This window comes from Monopterus albus, unplaced genomic scaffold (genome assembly GCF_001952655.1).
Source record: "Monopterus albus unplaced genomic scaffold, M_albus_1.0 scaffold362.1, whole genome shotgun sequence".
NCBI lineage: Eukaryota > Metazoa > Chordata > Actinopteri > Synbranchiformes > Synbranchidae > Monopterus > Monopterus albus.
Window position 1 is genome coordinate 670,427 of NW_018128242.1, and position 15,316 is coordinate 685,742.

The 15,316-nt window shown below is 40.1% G+C and overlaps 2 protein-coding genes across 6 annotated transcripts in view; one reads left to right on the top strand and one right to left on the bottom strand.

Moving 5' to 3' along the window:
* Positions 1 to 3,450, top strand: part of LOC109951071 (SH2 domain-containing protein 1B) — a 14,432-nt gene extending 10,982 nt beyond the window's left edge. Inside the window, exons 3-4 of the mRNA XM_020585350.1 lie at positions 3,074 to 3,290; positions 3,376 to 3,450. Coding sequence (XP_020441006.1) covers positions 3,074 to 3,290; positions 3,376 to 3,419 — 261 coding nt within the window. The 3' untranslated portion in view covers positions 3,420 to 3,450. The remainder of the gene's footprint in view (positions 1 to 3,073; positions 3,291 to 3,375) is intronic.
* Positions 3,451 to 10,602: 7,152 nt separating this feature from the next.
* The window catches only part of LOC109951055 (uncharacterized), a 9,373-nt gene continuing 4,659 nt past the window's right edge, over positions 10,603 to 15,316 (bottom strand). For 4 of the 5 annotated variants that reach the window (XM_020585314.1, XM_020585316.1, XM_020585313.1 and 1 more), the window contains 6 exons: positions 14,176 to 14,342; positions 12,803 to 12,956; positions 12,632 to 12,715; positions 12,229 to 12,399; positions 11,241 to 11,303; positions 10,603 to 10,956 (listed from right to left, as the gene is read on the bottom strand). In XM_020585314.1, coding sequence (XP_020440970.1) covers positions 10,877 to 10,956; positions 11,241 to 11,303; positions 12,229 to 12,399; positions 12,632 to 12,715; positions 12,803 to 12,956; positions 14,176 to 14,342 — 719 coding nt within the window. In that variant the 3' untranslated portion in view covers positions 10,603 to 10,876. The remainder of the gene's footprint in view (positions 10,957 to 11,240; positions 11,304 to 12,228; positions 12,400 to 12,631; positions 12,716 to 12,802; positions 12,957 to 14,175; positions 14,343 to 15,316) is intronic. The other variant, XM_020585315.1, reaches the window with a different exon arrangement.

A 15,316-nucleotide genomic window follows, 5' to 3' on the forward strand; every position in this document is an offset into this window, starting at 1 on the left:
AATTCTTTAGTATATTACTTGTGTGGTGTAGAAGATAATTATTTAAGAATGTAATTATGTAAGAATGTTAACACTCTGTTATAATTTTTTTAGTATATTACTTGTGTGGTGTAGAAGAGAATTATTTAGAATCATTTACTGCTTGCAAACCAATGATGGTAAGATGATGTCATGGGGTAGGACTGGATAAGTCTGACTTCTTCCTACTCCATTCAAGCATGTACTAGGTATAAGCAAATTGATATTGGATTATGTGTACAATCATGTGTGTTGTCATATCAACTGTCTTTACATACTTGAAAGAATAAATCAAATCAAATCAAATCAAATCAATCAAATTGGCGAGTCTTCCATCACTTGCCTCCAGATGGTCCAAAATGCTGCAGCACGTCTTTTAATAAGTATGAGAAAATATGAGCACATCTCTCCAGTTTTAGCTTCTCTGCACTGGTTACCTGTTTATTTTAGGGTTCATTATAAAATTTTACTTTTTGTTTTTAAATCCCTTCATGGCTCTGAACCACCTTATTTATCTGAATTTCTTCACTGGCACACACCCACACGTTCTCTGAGGTCAGCCAATCATCTTCTTTTGAGTATGCCAAGAACAAATCGTAAGCTTAGAGGCGACCGGGCCTTTGCGGTCGCTGGTCCCAAAATGTGGAACGATTTACCACTGCCTATCAGACAAGCTTCTTCTTTGTTTGTTTTTAAGTCTCTTTTAAAAACTCATTTATTCTCATTGGTGTAATGATATTTTATATTGGTGTTGATTTTATTTATTTTTATTGATTCATGTTTTTATATTTTTGTGTTGATCTTATTTGTGCTTATGGGTTGTGTAAGATTGGAGTCTTGTAGACTATAGTTACTTTATAAGCTTTAGTTACTTCTCATACCTTTAGTTACCTTTCATAACTTTATCTTACTGGATTATACATATTACAGCTGTATTGATTATTGTGCAGAACTACTGAGCTTTGGTTATTTTCTAATACATTTATTCTCCTTGCTTATCTGTCTTACAATTGTAATGAGGTAGAATCTGCTTGCTGCTTTCTGCAACTTCTGAATTTCTGCATCCCCCAGACAACCAGACGGCCTATTTACATTTTAACAAAGCCCTGCTAGCCCACACCTGCACACACATAGCTCAGCCCTACCAGGGGGTGTCTTACACACACAGACGTCTCATCACCTGAGATGACCACTTGGCCAGTTTAGCATATTTGTTGTCTCACACACACATAGGGGGCCTGTAACCCAGTTAACCCATTTTTCTGTGTGCTTGATCAAGACCAAGTTACCACATGAGACACACACACACACACACACACGCACACACATACAATGAAGTTTAGAAAAATTCTGGATAGAAGCATGAATGTCCTTGAAGAGTTCAACATTTTTATAGCTAAGAGTATGCTGAAGTAGAATTTTCCCATTCAACTGAATGGGGCAAGATTTTCACAATAAAGCTAAATATTTCAAAAGTATGAGATTTAGAAAAATGCTGAATGAAAGCATGAATGTTCTTGAAGAGCTGAACATTTTGATACCTGAAATAGCTGAAAGTATGTTGAAGCAAAAGTATCCCATTCATTTGAAGGGAGCAAGATTTTCAGAATAAAGCTGAATATTTCAAAAGTATGAAGTTTAGAAAAATTTTGAATAGAAGCATGAATGTCCAAGAGGAGCCGAACCTTTTGATAGCTGAAAGTATGCTGAAGTAGTTAAGTGCCAAAAAACATATGGAAGAAACCATAATAATAATAAACAGGATAACATAGTATGGATGCTGAATCAGCATCCATACAATAAAACTGGCCATTGAATAGAACAGGTTAAGTATCACAGAAGATAGACAAACTATTATGTTCACAGGTAAAATACACAATTATCAATATGCGTACATGTATATGAACACAAACAATATCTACAATATACATAATACTAGAGAAAAGCATTTCCTGTCGAAAATGTGTGTGGATGCTAAAGAGCTGAAGGATTTCCCTGAAAATTCCTGAAATCAATTGCTGAAACAGCTGAAGGATAAGAATAAATGGCTGAAGTTCTTTGTTGAATAATCTGAAGGATGAGATGTAATAAATACAAACAGGAATGTCCTTGAAGAGCTGAACATTTTGATACCTGAATGGCTTTTCTATCTGAAAGTATGCTGAACTTATTAGAAAGTTACTTTCGGCTTTTCCCATTTAGGGGTCGCCACAGTGAATCGTCACACTGACGACTCGCATGTTGACATTTGGCACATTTTACGCCAGATGCCCTTCCTGACACAACCCTGATTCGAACCCGGGCCGCAGCGGCGAGAGCGCTGCGCCTTAACCACTAGCCTACCAGGGAGGGCTGAACTTTTTAAGATGTGAAAATTTTCCTGCTGGTCCCCACAAAGTAGGTAAAACAAGTAGGTGTATAGCTGTGTGTGTGTGAGAGAGAGTAGTCCTACACTGAGGACTACTAGAATGTGGTTATTGAAATGAAACATAAAATGTAAACATCAATTATGCAAGAAAGTAAAAAAGTAAAAGAAAAAAATATCAAAAAGCTGTTTACAGTATGAATAGCTGAAGAGTTGCTGATTAACAGTAAGTATGCTTAATGTAGTAAGATGTGAACATTTTTCCCATTCATTTGAATGGGGCAAAATTTGCTGAAAAACACTGAATATATTAAAAAGTCTAAACGTTAGAAACAAGAAAAATACAAGCACACATCCTTGAAAAGCTGACCATTTGGATACCTGAATGGCCTTTCTATGTGAAAGTATGCTGGAGTTATAATGTGCCAAAACACAGTGGAAGAAACCAGAATAATAATAATAATGATAATAAAGAATAGGATAACATAGTGTGGGTGCTTTACAGCATCCACACAATTACTGTATTATGCAATTTGTAGGTGCAGATTTCACAGATGCAGTCCAGTATTAAAATTAAGTAGTAATCACACAGTTGCAGTACAATCAGTACCACTTCCCATGTTTTCCCTCCTTTGAGAGTCCCCCTCCCAACGCCCTCTTTTATTTATTGTCCTGTTTTTATGTTTTCAGACATCAGGAGGTTTGGAGGAGACATTTTTTAAGTCTCTGAACGATCTGATTCGTCATTATAAGAGGAAGAACCAGGGTCTCGCCATGCACCTGCGCCACTCTATCAAAAGGAAGACGGCCATATTGGTTCACCCTCAAAAACCAACTGAGAAACCACCTGAAGAAGAGCCAGGGAAGATGATGGTGCCTGTAGCTGAAGAAGACCATTGCTATGAGAGTATGTCTTTTTTTTTTTACTGAGCCTTCTCTCACAGCATCTTCTTGGAATTGTGCTATATTTGACCTTTTCTGTTTTCCTCCAGATGATCCTGACTCATCTGATTATGTCGTTGTTATCCCTGATTAACTCCGAGACACATGAAAACAGTGCCAAAAACGCTGGAACTATGGGTGATGAATAAGGAACTCAGACAACAGACACATGCTCAAGAACAGAGCTCTGTGTTTGCTTGAATGGCAGTAATTACAAGTTTCTCTTTTGCCAGCCGGCCAGTCAGTCCACCACACTGGTCCAGAATATCACCATCACCATACTGGCAAAGCAGATCAGTCCTTGTGTCTGAAGGCTTAAACGTTGCCCAGCTCTGTTGAATAGTGATGAGCTTTGTTCTGTTATATGTGAATATTTTAGGCTAATACTTTTTATGCATAATTCATGGTAACTTTAACAACTTTAAAACATAAGCATGAAAGTTAGACTGTGATAGTTTTTCATAGAACAAAAATGGACAGTTTTTAATATGAGTAGTTTTTATGTACTGTGTATTTTAAGCACAAATCATTAGTGTAGGTGAGACAGATTTTGGGGGACTGGCAGAGATGGCTTTGATAAAAACATACAATTCACTGATTTAAAAAGGGCCTTTACTGCGGACACATTGAGATCACCGGCCATTGGCACGATACACAAAAGCCCCCCCACCATCCTACAAAAGGTTAAGACTCCCCCCAGACTGATAGAGGCATAAAACAACTACAAAGACTGCATGTCGTGTTGCCTTTGTCTGTAGTCATTTCTTTGTGTTCTGGGCTCCTAACCCTTTTCCCACCCCAGGGTCAAGACCCACTTGGCCAATTCAGAAAAGCCATTAATCAAAAATCTGTCTTCTGAAAGGGAGTATGGTCTGCATGCTCTGCTCTGTCCATCAGGCTGAGGGATGGAAAGCAAAATGTCGTGCAAGTCCAGCCATTACCAAAAAACTTTACTTTATTGTGAACTTAGCAGCATGTAAATTTGGTATAGTACTTGTCAGATATTCTGATGCAGTTCTTTGAAACCAGTTCTTTGTATTTGCATTTATAAAGCCACGGCCAGACCACACAATCTGGCTTGTGCACTGAGCCGGTGTTGCTTTATTTTTAGCGCTGTTTAAAGGTCGCACTGCAGCAGATGCTACATTATCTGTGCTTTCACTTTAATGATTTATACAGGAAGAAAAGCCAAGGAAGACCACATCACTCCAGACATTTATAGTGATTTTAATGAAATTTGTAAGGAAGAAACCAACTCGCCTGACCTCTTTTTGACTTACTGTAAATATCCACACTGTGTAAATATTAATCATAACATAACATTTTCTTCACTGGATTAAGCCTCCCATTCTTCAATAAAACGTCACTCTTGGAGGAAACTGACAGTGGCTGTCGTTGTTTTGCACACTGAATTTAAAATGTGACACTTGAAACTAATTTTTTTACAGTACACACAGGCCAGATCAGCCTCTGTGTGTTGTCGTCTCTGCGGACAAAAACAACACATCCTGTGTCAGTTTTCACACCCCTCCAGCTCTATTTAATGTGTGCAAGGACAGAAGGAAACAACAAAGACACAAAACCCTCAGCTATGGGTTTTTAGACTACGATGCACCATGTAGCCAGTTTCCACAGCGAAGCAACCTCACACATTTGTTTTCAGGGTTTACATTCATTCTTCTAATCTCTACTAAAATTTATTTTTAGGTTTTTTACTTGTAGGCTAACTTCCTTGTCTGCAAATGTAAGCTGTACCAGTAGTTATCCTATACTGCTATGATGGTATAATATTACAACCAAGGTACCATAGAATATACAGAATACATGAAGTAACGTAACATTTACAGTGTATTACAATAAGAAAGTGTGTGATGTTATACTTATGCACAATAATGGTTTGTTTATATTACGAGTTCATGTATGAAACGACAGAAATCAGCTACATATAATGTTCTATTTCTACACTCTCACAAACCGATACTGGTATAGTCTATAAAACTCTGGTGTGGATTAGGCTCCAACTCTGTTTCTTGCCTGTTTGTCAGTTTTCACCAGGCAGCTACCAAAAGCACTGAGCCTACAGTATAACCAACCACAGGAAGTGTGCAACCACTGCTCGTGTATAATACACAAGGTTAAAAATGTATTGGATAATTTTGATTGCTGGCTATTCAGTCAGTTATAAGGAGCTACCCCAGATCCAACTTTGCAGGAGCTTAGAAGTTATGCAGATAGATGTTATCATTTTAATCTGGCTATCAGGCAAAATTTACGGCAACTGATACCGTGGAAGAAAAACATCAAGGTTGGACATGCTGTGATGCTTTTTTAGGGAACAATAAAGGACAAACCCTCAACAGCCATAAAACAAATATATTTTTATATAAGCTAATTGATAATGTTACATATTTGTGCTGGAGAAGTGCTGATTTAGTTTCTAGCACTGCCATATGAAATAAATGTTCTAATATTCTGTCTGCTGCATATTTATGACCAGGATGGAGAAAACTTAGGAAGACGCCAAACTCTAGTGCATTGTTGGAGCTGCTTCGCTGGTTGACTACAGCAAACAGGACTGCACTGAACCAATTTCTGAGCAGAAAGACCTGGTCTTTTCCTCCAAGGCCACACAAAACAGGAAATATTAGCACTGAACAGTATAAAAGGTTTACCACAATATCGCTTTGAGGGCATTTTCAGATGTGAGGTTGGAAAGCTACGCATGTCACCATTAAAGGCTCTATTCTATTATAAAGCCTTGTCCGGTTCTTTCAAACCAGGAACTCAGAGGGACGACTCAGACCACTTGAGTATATAAAAAATATAACCGTGCTGGTTTATTCAAAGAGTCACAGGCAAGAATCAACACTTCAAGTCCAGAGATCTTCCAACCCCCAGGCTGCCCAAGCAGCCCGGAAGCAGGAAAAACCCCGAACCAAGAATTGCTACACAATATTATTCATTTCTGGGCTGTCAAACCGTGACGTCACCTGATATGCCAGCTTGGCAGCTGAGCAGAGCAGTAGACAAAACATGAAGAAAATAATGTGTGTGGCTGTTGTTTTCGTGGTGTGTATCTAAAACAATTTGACATAACATTACACATTAAGACAAATATTATGGTTACTTTTACCGTCATAATAACATTTGTCCCTGACGGCAGCCTTTCTCTGCTTTAACTAACCTTGCATTTAACATCCTGAGGAAGACATCCTGGCTACACTAACATCTTCTAATACAACAGATCTCTAATCAATATCTATCTAACTAAGAAATTACCTAACACCAGTAAGGGTTTTCTCCCTTTTTCTCTTCGTTCTCCTAGCCTGTATATCATTATGTATTACACTGTGTTTTATTAGTGACTATTTGTATCTGTGTGAGAGTAGAATTGCTTTAAGTCCATATTTCCTCTTGACCAGAAGATTTCATACACAGAAGATACTGTTAAACTGTCTTTCACCAGGTTTTGTCACTGAACTACTAGACTTTCGAGCTGCCAGCAGATCTGTGGAGTCTTTTCTCTGCAACAGGGAGAAAAGGATCTTGTGGATTACAAAGGTCTGCTAGGAGAAAGCTTCTCTAGGTGTTTCCTTGCCCTAGTACAGGCATTAAATGTTTAAGTGCTTTCTTTAAAAGTAAAACTTTGTTAGTCATTTATTAGAACTGAACTTCTCATCCATAGCAGCCCTGATTGGCACCAGGTTTGCACCCAAGTTTCTATTTTTTACCCACTGATTTTCCAAAGTTAAAAGCTGTGACTTGTTGTTGAATTTGTATATTTTATTGTAAGGACACTCCAAGTGTTTACTAAATCTACATGCTGGAAGTTAAAATGTGCCTGAGCTTTTACTGTTGGATGTTTTTTAATTTGGAGCCAAAGAGTAGCAGTACCTGGGTTTTTCTTTTTCTTTTTAGAGTTACTATTTTTACTTTTCCTGTTAAAAGTTGAATTTAGTTTTTTTTTCTCTTGTCTGTTTTAATTTTTCTAATTTTTAAAGTCAATGTTTTCTCTTCACCTGTTTTATCTTCCATATTTTGAAGATGGAGCACCGATTTTTCTGTTGCTACTTTTTTGATTTGCTGATTATCACCGTACAAACTGCAGTTCACTCGGCAGTAGAACCTGATCTAGGCGAAGATGGGTCCCTGCGGGACTTAAGACGCCACAGACTAGTCCTCTACTCCAACAACAGTCAAGGTTTCCAGGAGGATTAGGGGGAGGAACTGGCCCTGTGGCTGGGAAAACCATGTAGACAAAAAACAAAACAAAAAACAAAAACAAATGAATTTTCTGAAACATGAAATCTGTGACAACTCAGCCAAGTCATGGATAGAGCTAATTAGACAAGGTGTAAATACTGTAGGCAAAACAATTTTAAATGTAGGGCAGTGAGTGAAGAGTGGAGCAGCAGACACCACATGGAAATGGTTTGCTGAAATATGGCAGAATCTTACATTATGGATAATGTTAGTAACATCTCTAATAGTAGGATCCATAGTTGCTGGAATAACACATTTGTTTTATCTTGTTTTGTTCATCACACTGGTTTACAAGGTTTTTGTTTCCTTCATAATTCCTTGTGTACCAGATAGAGTTTATGATGCTGATCACAGAAATAACTTCAAAATTTTCCCATCACGTATGGTTCTTGAGAAACGGCTAACTCTGTGATATAAAATATGAATTTTTCAGTTCGGGCTTTTCACATATAGTCTGGCAGTAGCCCATGATCTTCAGAGGTCAAAATTTTCATATTTTACTGCCAAAACCGATGCAATTGAAGCTAGAATCATTTAGCTAATATACTGCAACAAGAAAATCGACATGCGTGCATTGGCAACGCAACCCTATATATAGGCCTATCTAGCAGCAGCAGCAGTCATTCTAACTGAAGTCAGTGTCAGTGAGTATTACACTGAAAATAAAACTAGCGAGCTCAAAGGCTGTGAATTTAATTGTATATAGTTTCTGAAATGTCACGCCAATGTCACAATAGCCGTGACACGTTTTGTTACATATGTGGCGAGTTCACTTTGAAAGCACAGAAACGGAGTATGACAGCTCTCATAAAGAAGGCATATGAGTTATACTTCGGATGCAAAATTGGAGACCAGGACAAATTATGGGCTCCTCATATATGTTGTGCATCTTGTGCTACCAGTCTGTGTGCTTGGCTGAAGGGTAAGCGTTCATCCATGCTGTTTGCTGTCCAAATGATTTGGAGGGAGCAGAAGGATCATGTAACTGATTGTTATTTCTGCATGACAAATGTCTCAGGATTTTCTTCCAAGAACAGGAAGTTTATTGAGTACCCGAACCTTGCCTCTGCAATGAGACCAGTACCACACAATGACAGTCTTCCTGTTCCAAAACTGCCAGACGTGGACGCTGGAGGACGAAGAGGAGCAGACAGAGATAGACAAACCGATTGACCGTTGTTGCAGCTCCAACGATCCAGATTTTGAACCATCAACATCCAGTGATCCTCATTTAATTTCTCAGGCAGAGCTCAACGATCTTGTCAGAGATTTGAATTTATCGAAGAGTCAAGCAGAACTGCTTGGATCAAGGTTGCAAGGGTGGAACTTGTCATCAGATACAAAAATTTCATTTTTTTGGCGCTGTCATGAAGATTTGACAAAATTTTTCAGACAGGTTGACAGTCTGACCTTTTGCAGTGACATCAATGGATTGCTTTCTGATCTCAGATGTGAACATGACCCAAAAGAATGGCGACTGTTTTAATCATCACTGTTAAGTTTGAAGGCCGTTTTGCTGCACAATGGCAATATCCACCCTTCCATATCTGTCGGACATGCCGTTCATATTGTGGCAGGCCCGGCCACCGCTTTACATTACGTGAGAAAGGACTGGCCACCTCGCAGGAAATTGGTTCCAGGGCAGAAGAATGTTGCACATCAGCTATTGGTTGATCCAAAGAAAATTTTTCTTTCACCTTTGCACATCAAGCTTGGGCTAATGAAAAACTTTGTTAAAGCAATGAACAAGCAAAGCAAAGCCTTTGCATATTTGCGAAAGATGTGTCCACGCATCAGTGATGCCAAGATAAAAGAAGGTGTTTTCATTGGCCCACAGATTCCAGAGGTGATGAAGGATAGTTACTTTGATGGCCTTCTGCAGGGTGCTGAACACGTTGCGTGGATCGCCTTCAAGAATGTCGTTTCTAACTTTCAGGGCAACTACAAGGTACCAGACTACGTCAAACTGGTTGAAAGTCTGCTCCAAGCATACAAGTCGATGAACTGCAACATGTCGCTTAAGATACATTTTCTTCATTCTCACTTAAACTTCTTTCCAGAAAATCTTGGTGCTGTTAGTGACGAGCATGGTGAATGGTTTCATCAAGAGATTGCCAACATGGAGAATTAGCCCTCTGGTTTACACTCAGAACTCTTGAAAGATTTGATATCACACGACCAGGTATATCAACGACTGTTTTGTTTGTCTGGATCGCCTATGTTCTGGGAACTGAGAATGGTCTTAATGCCCAGAGGACTAACCCTGGGCATTAACCCTGTGTTGTCAAAGTACGGTCTGTAAATCAGCCCCAGCTGCCACCTAGCCAAGTTTAGAAGAAGGGTTTTTCCAGCCAGTAGTCATGTCAAACAGCCATGGAGCACGGTGGCCCCTACAGACAAAGCACATACAGTAAAAGTACAAATATTATATAAATGTGCTGCAGGAAATGCAAAACAAAAATGCTGCTAAAACAAACCTGCACTTCTGGTTTAGCGAATTCATTTGCTACTTTGTCTTTTGCATCAGGTTTTCCATTTGTCCTGATTCTGGATTTGCACGGTGTTTTCTTGATGGCAACAGCAAAGGGAAAAGGGAAGAATAAAAGCAGCTTCTGCCTCACCTTTGACTACTTATATTAATTGACACAGACCATCACTACATTTGGAAAAACACGTTTGTGTGTCGTCAGTGTTTCAACATTTTAAACATATTTCAACAACATACTCCACTTACAGCTCCATTTATTGAAAAATATAACATTTGCAGGCATTTATAGTGCTACTTAGATACAATATAGGTCTGGAGAATGATGCTGTCCACACGGCCTCCGTCTGTCAGGGCAGAATCAGCAGGGGACGACTATGATTCAGTGGGTAGAGCGGTTGTCTCCCAGCTGGAGGGTTGGAGGTTTGAATCACAGTGCCTGCAGTCCACATGCCAAAGTGTTCTTGGGCAAGACACTGAACCCCCAAGTTGCCCCCGATGGTTAGAGCCATTGGGGTGAGTTGGTGCCACAGATGGCTGCCTCAGTTCTGTACCGGAAACAAATTCCTTGTGTGCAACATACTTGGCCAAATAAAGGTAATTATGATCATTATTAGGTGACTATAAAGATAAGATGGAAAGCAGGACTGTGGGTGTATGGTGGGCAGGAATGTCAGAAATGTTTGTTGGGCAGAGCTTGTCCCTAAAGCTAACTGTGGCTGCAGGATGGCTCTGACTTTTCAACGAATCAACAAGTTCTTTGTGAAACCGCCCTCGTGTGCGACCGTGGTGTGGGACTGACATCACTGACGCCATTTCTTCACAGCATTCTTCTTGTCATTGTTGAAATGAGTATAGCAGACACAGCAAATGTCCGATGAGTCTACAACACACAAAGAGCAGGTTACTGGGTCCAAAGGGCCTCAGGCAAACTGAATATACAAGAGGTGGGGGGGGTCAACAGACTGATAATGCTTTGGGTTCCCTCCCACCTAAGACACAGTGATAATGGAATAACATGTATGTAACTTTGTCATTTATTGCATTGCCTCAGCAAAGTCTTGGTCCATATCAATGAGTTCATCGCACACAACGAGGATATTGTTTTATATTGTTTAATAAAAGACAAAAATGACAAACACGACAGCGGACACAAAATAAACGTACCGTTTTCACACATTGCTGTTAGTATCTCGTCCATAGTCTTTGTCGGGATACCTCTGCCTGGGCCTGTTCCCCATGAAACACACAATCATTACATGTTAGTGAAACTGTACATGCCTTCATATATTTTATAGTTCCTTTCCTTACAGGAGGCTCTGAGGACTAAAAACCCATGAGACAGCCAGCTACACACATACGGTGTCACTGCGTGATATGCAAGGGTCCAACTTTGATTTGGAAGGACAAATTATGCTTCCACCTTTCCCTGCCCTCACCGGAGGAAATCTACAGGGCTCGCTGCCTCCACTGAGTCAGAAATATTCTGGAGGACAGTAGTATTTCTTTTCTTTGCTGCCACCTAAAAGGCGCTATAGTTTCCACCACAGAGCCATCACAGAACTTAACTACAGGCACTAGACCAACATATTCTGAGTCATTCACAGGCCAGTAAAATGGGAACAACCTATATTTTATCATTTATTTATTTTTATGTTTTTATTCTCAAAGACCTGCACTTGTAATGTCATTGCACATCATGTGTAATGACAATAAAAGGTATCAATTCAACCAGTCACGTTCATGGGAATGTGAGGTCCCAGTGACCTTTGAACATAAACATCTAATCAGGTCATCCTTGATGAAATTCCCTCACACCAGTCCTGACTTATCACGTTCATGAGAATGGGATGGAGGTAATAATAAACTATATTGCAAAAGTATAAACATGTCATCATGGTATGGAATGCCATTTTACAAACAGGACAAGGAAGTCAAGATTGTTGGAAAGAATACACTACACTTGGAATTAAAACTAAAGCATGACCTATATTTAGTGATATAAACAACAATTTTCATGCCGTATTCTTCTCTCAGCTTTTTCATGACATGATTCATTTTTTTCCATCTGTACAGTCTCAGTGTATTGGTTAAAATCCCTGCCCCAGGTATGTGCACTCTGTCTTGTCTCTGTGCAAATCTCAGGATCACTCACCTATCTGAAAGGAAATCTGCTCTGCAGCCTTCAGTATTTCCTCCAGCTGTAATCTTCCGTAAAAGGATGGTTTTTTTAGTGTTATGCCATTTGGCAGCCCAGCGACATGTATGGTGATGCTTTGATTTAGCAGAGACTGGTATGGTAGCCTCCCGTCACCCCCGGCCTCCTCTAGAATCAGATACACACCTCATCAAACTTTATGCACATTACAGTTTCTGCGAGTTGCAGGCGGCTGCCAGCCTCAGGACCGATGGCCAGACGACTAACCGGCCTCCTGACTTTAAATGTCATCACTCTGCAATAGGTCACTTTATCATAACAATAACAGCGGCTGTTAAAAAAAAAACAAAGGCACAGCTCAGGTAATGAATCTCTTTTTTGGCATTAAAAACGTACTCACTGTACTTTTGGTTGAATAGTTCCTGCACCCTTTTAACCATGACACTGACTGGCTCTTTAGTGGTAGACGCAGCTGAAGAGCTACCTGCAAATGTACGGGAGAAAAACGTTTAGATCAGGTAAGGCTGCCACACGTCTGGGTTTATCTGTGGGAACGTGCATCTGTGTGCACCTTTAAAATGCATAGCAAAACTGTTGACCGTGTCCGCTGAGTCGAGGAAGCCGGCGGCTCCTCTGCTGCTCACTTTATGCACCTCGGAGTCAGCCTTCAGGCGGTCGAGTGACAGCACGGCTGTTTCCACACCCAGCGCCTCAAGACTGGATACCTTCAGCCATGAGCAGGTAGAGGCGAGATCCCCAAGTGTTAAACATGAATGAAATCAAAACAAATATTTACAGATACATGTGGAGCCTGTGTTCAGAATCACTCCAGCTGTGCTTTAGAGCTCCAATTCACAAAGGTACTTTTGTGTCCAAATTCAGTTTTATGCCTCTGACAACCAGTCAAGCTGGATTTTACATGCATGTCTTCCCAGACCCAAATTTAGTGGAGGCTTTAATGAAGTTTAAAGACATTAAGTGTATTTGTTTTTTTACACCTTTGCACCAATGACAGCTGCAGCTGGAAGTATCATGTTTTCGGGTTGTCCATCCATCCCGTTCTTCTGAAGGTGATATGTCAGGAACGCCTTGAGAGAGTTTCTTCACATTTTGACACAAGGATGAACTCATTAGATTTTGGTGGTCAAAGGTCAGTGGCCTCACATCTGTCCCAATCCTATGAATTTGACTGACTGGCAGAGGCACACAGCTGTGAAGCAGTAATTATAGTTTTTACATGCATTTTTTGGGAAAATGACAGCTATCACTATATTGCCATGATCCTAGTGAATAAGTTCCAGTGAGAAACATGCCATCTTCATCTAGAGACTGTCTGTACACAGGACTGATGGAGAGCTTTGTCACATGATCCTTGAGTCTAAGTGTACATTTGGGCAAAATCTGAAGAAATTCCTTCAAGGAGTTCCTGAGATATCTACTACACAAGAATAGGACAGATGTGAGGGTGCAGTGGCCTTTGACCACCAAAACCCAGTCATTTCAGTGTTATTGGTAGACATTTGAAGAAACTCCCTCAAGGACTTCCTGAGCTATTGGAAGAACGGATAACTTGAAAAACATACTGTGGTACCTCCAGCCTTAGTTGTCACTGGTGTGGAGGCATAAAAATCCCACAATGCAATGAGATACATCTGATAGGCATGAAAATGACTTTTGTGCAACACTCCACCTCAGCGATGAAGCTAAACCTGATGTCTTATTTAAGGAGGAACTGAGGGCGTTTCAAACACAGCCTCAGAAAGAAGTCTGACAATTACATGCACAAAACATGTCAACACACAAATCTATGAACTATGAAGACAACATTTAGATTAGTCAGGCCAACCTTTACCTTTACATAACATTACATCCTGCTCATATCACGAATGCTGACAAACATCCTTAGCACTGTTACACTAACAAAGCCTGGCCTTTATTCCAAACCTCTAACTTGAGCTGCTTCAGGTGCTTTTTAACCTTAAGCTCCCTCATCTCAGGGCTAAGGTGCTGTGTTTTTCCTTCAGCCTTAAGGGCGGCTGCCTCTTCGAGGTAGTTATTCTTCTGCTCCTCCCCTAATGAGGACCACCTGGGCTTAATATCTCTGAGTGTGCCTGAGAATGAAAAAAAAGGCATTTAAAATATGAATATGTAGAATATACTGTATGTCTGCAACTCTATGGGACCTCCATTTGTGTTGATCTACACACAAACAGAAAGACAACAACAAAGCCCGAGCAGGATTTGAATGCAGTTTCAAATTTCTGCTGATTTTGTTATTAAAAATGATCCGAGCTTTGGTTTGAAGGCACAGAGACATAACTCCTGGCCAAAATGAACACTCAGATTACACTACAGTGGCAGATCTACATGAGCAGATGACTTATGAAGGTCAAAACATTGCTAATGCAGATAAAAGTGAAGGGACACCCAAACAAAATTCCAATCTGCCTGTGCTCGCACCATTTCCTCTGAGCCAGAACTGAAGCAAGTCTCTCAAATGTAATTATACAACATAATCTATAAAACACATTTGGCCTCAGTCCAATTTGGATGGGCAAAAACAAACATTTTAAGGCAGAAGCACTGGGGTAACCTGCTTGCTATTATAACTCTATTAACATCACCTTTAAACACACTAATCAAGAACATGTAACGTAACTTAACCTACACTACCAGTCAAAGGTTTGGGGTCACCTCCATGTTTCCAGGTGTTATCAGTGACATCTTTCTACAGCTGAGATCTAACATAGCTGGGACAGACAGATGTGTGGGAAAGTCTGCAGCTTGTAGGCTGCTTTGCGTTCGCTCTTCATGTTATGGTTTAGTCCCCCTCACCAGGGGCCCGTTTCAAGAAGGAGGTTTTGTTGAAACTCAGAGTTTGTTAACCCTGAAATGAGGAAAACTCTGAGTTTTCGGTTCCAGAAACGGAGGTAACTTAAACCCGTGAAAGCGGGGTAAGTTAAACCCGTTTCAAAAAGAGAGGTAATCTAAACCACAGTGCATTCATAGATTGCACATGTTTCCGTCACGCAGAGACCAAAATGGCATGTCCATTTATAGAGGATCCTGTAGATGAGGACGCTGT